The sequence below is a fragment of the Anas platyrhynchos genome, chromosome 32 (assembly GCF_047663525.1).
Source record: "Anas platyrhynchos isolate ZD024472 breed Pekin duck chromosome 32, IASCAAS_PekinDuck_T2T, whole genome shotgun sequence".
Taxonomy (NCBI): domain Eukaryota; kingdom Metazoa; phylum Chordata; class Aves; order Anseriformes; family Anatidae; genus Anas; species Anas platyrhynchos.
In genome coordinates this window covers 4,482,344-4,484,624 of record NC_092619.1, presented here as the reverse complement: position 1 = coordinate 4,484,624, position 2,281 = coordinate 4,482,344, and the positions used below count along the sequence as shown (strand labels likewise).

Sequence of the window (2,281 nt, the reverse complement as noted above, 5' to 3'; positions counted from 1 at the left end):
AAACACTGGGCCCAAGACTGGCTCCTGAAGGACACCACTTGTGACTGCATGTCATGATGACTAGCATTGCTTTATTCAGCTGGTTTTCCAGAGGGCCATACCTCCAATGGGAAGTTATCTTGAGACTCTGTCTGTCCCACTGGACATGATGGCACCCTTAGGTAACAGCTTGTGGCACTTGGGCTCATTCAGGTTCGTCTCACCACACCCACACCATGTGTACTCTCATATGGACAAGGCAAACATGGACTCCTGATGTAGTCATTTGGTGTCCATAGCTGGAGGAAGAAACCATCTGTGTGAGCTGGGGTGAGAGCCCAGTGCTGGCAATGGTGGTTGTGAGGGGCTGCTCTGGGACCATTGTCCTGGGGCAGGATCTGCCAGGGTGTCCAGGGTGTTTCCCAAGGGCGCAGCCCAACCCCTGCTCTGCTGGTCCTCCCTGTCTCTGCCATGAGGACAACACAGCCCAGACCCTCCCTAGCGCTCCAAAATTCCCTGACCTCTTCACAGCCCAGGCTGGGCTCGCCCCACAGCAGCAAATGAAGTAGGGGAGCTGTGGTGCTTGGGGCTGTGGGGGCACTCTGCAGGGCTGTGCTGGTCAGGCTGGGAAGGCAGAGCCAGCTGGTGGGGGGCACTGCCTCTGGCTGCCTCCCACACAAGTGGTTTTTGGCCATAAAAGGTGCGCACAGATAGATGGCCTTCTTCAGAATCAGAGACTTATGGACTGGCCCGATCAGGAAAGGAACTACACGAATCATGAAGTTCACTTTTTTTTTTTTTTCCCAGGAGATGTTTTTGGACTGATTCACGAAATGCAGTCTATGAAATTTCACCAATTGGATAACTAATAATTAACCGACCCCTTTCGTATTGCCTGATGTTGCAGAGCTCTGCTTTGTCTATGGAACTCAATAATCTTCTTTCTTTCTGGACCGCATTATCATCAGTAAAAATAAAAGGAAAAGAAAATGAAAACAATATCTTGGTCTGTAATGAGTTATATTATCAGTGATATGCAGAAGACAAGCACTTTATTGCTTGTGAAAAATGCTCAGACATCACTTTCCACACTGCATCCTTGAGATCCTGGTTCCTCATGCTGTAGATGAGCGGGTTCACTGCTGGAGGCACCACCGAGTACAGAACTGCCAGGAAAAGATTCAGGGATGGGGAAGACATAGAGGGAGGCTTCAGGTAGGTAAATGTGCCAGTGCTGATGAACATGGAGACTACAGCCAGGTGAGGGAGGCACGTGGAAAAGGCTTTGTGTCGGCCCTGCTCTGAGGCAATCCTCAGCACAGCCCTGAAAATCTGCACATAGGAGTAAAGAATGAAAAGGAAACACACAAAAAGTGAACAAGCAGTAAAAACAACAAAACCAGTTTTCCGGATAGAGGCATCTGAGCAGGAGAGCTTGAGGATCTGGGGAATTTCACAGAAGAACTGGTCCACAGCATTGCCTTGGCAGAGGGGGAGGGAAAAGGTATTGGCAGTGTGCAGCACAGCATGGAGAAACCCACTACCCCAGGCAGCTGCTGCCATGTTGACACAAGTTTTGCCACTTATGATGGTCCCATAGTGCAGGGGTTTGCAGATGGCAATGTAGCGGTCATAGGCCATGATGGTGAGAAGATAAAACTCTGCTGGAATAAAGACAGCAAACATAAAGACTTGGACAGCACATCCCGATGAGGAGATGGTCTTGGTGTCCCAGAGGGAATTGGCCATGGCTTTGGGGACAGTCGTAGAGATGCAGCCAAGGTCAAGGAGTGCAAGGTTGAGGAGGAAGAAGTACATGGGAGTATGGAGGTGGTGGTCGTAAGCTACGGCTGTAAGGATGAGGCCATTGCCCAGGAGGGCAGCCAGGTAGATGCCCAGGAAGAGCCCGAAGTGCAGGAGCTGCAGCTTGCGTGTGTCTGCAAATGCCAACAGGAGGAACTCTGTGGGGAAGCTGCTGTTGGACATTTGCTGCCTCAGGGCATGGTTGAGTGTCCATGGAGGAAAAGACAGTGACATGTTAGAGAGACTTTTCTGAGCAAAACCTAAACCATACTTCACAGAAAACATCTTCACTGAGACTACATCTTCACTGTATCTTCATCTGGAGAAGACTTGCTCCTGCCTAGGGCTCTGTATTTCTCTGCCTCAGGGTGCCACAGACACCATTCAGATGCTCTTTGGGCTCAGCAGGAGTCAGTACTGCCCTTCAGTATATGGTAAAGAACAGCAGAGATAGATCTCAGGCTCCCACTGACCAGAGGAATCTTCCTATCTGCAGGTG

At 50.2% G+C, this 2,281-nt stretch overlaps 1 protein-coding gene across 1 annotated transcript; it reads right to left on the bottom strand.

Moving 5' to 3' along the window:
• Positions 1 to 1,005: 1,005 nt before the first annotated feature.
• LOC140000505 (olfactory receptor 14A16-like) lies at positions 1,006 to 1,965 on the bottom strand. Its single transcript, XM_072030402.1, has one exon. The coding sequence runs from the start codon at positions 1,963 to 1,965 to the stop codon at positions 1,006 to 1,008; it is 960 nt and encodes a 319-aa protein (XP_071886503.1).
• Positions 1,966 to 2,281: the final 316 nt, after the last annotated feature.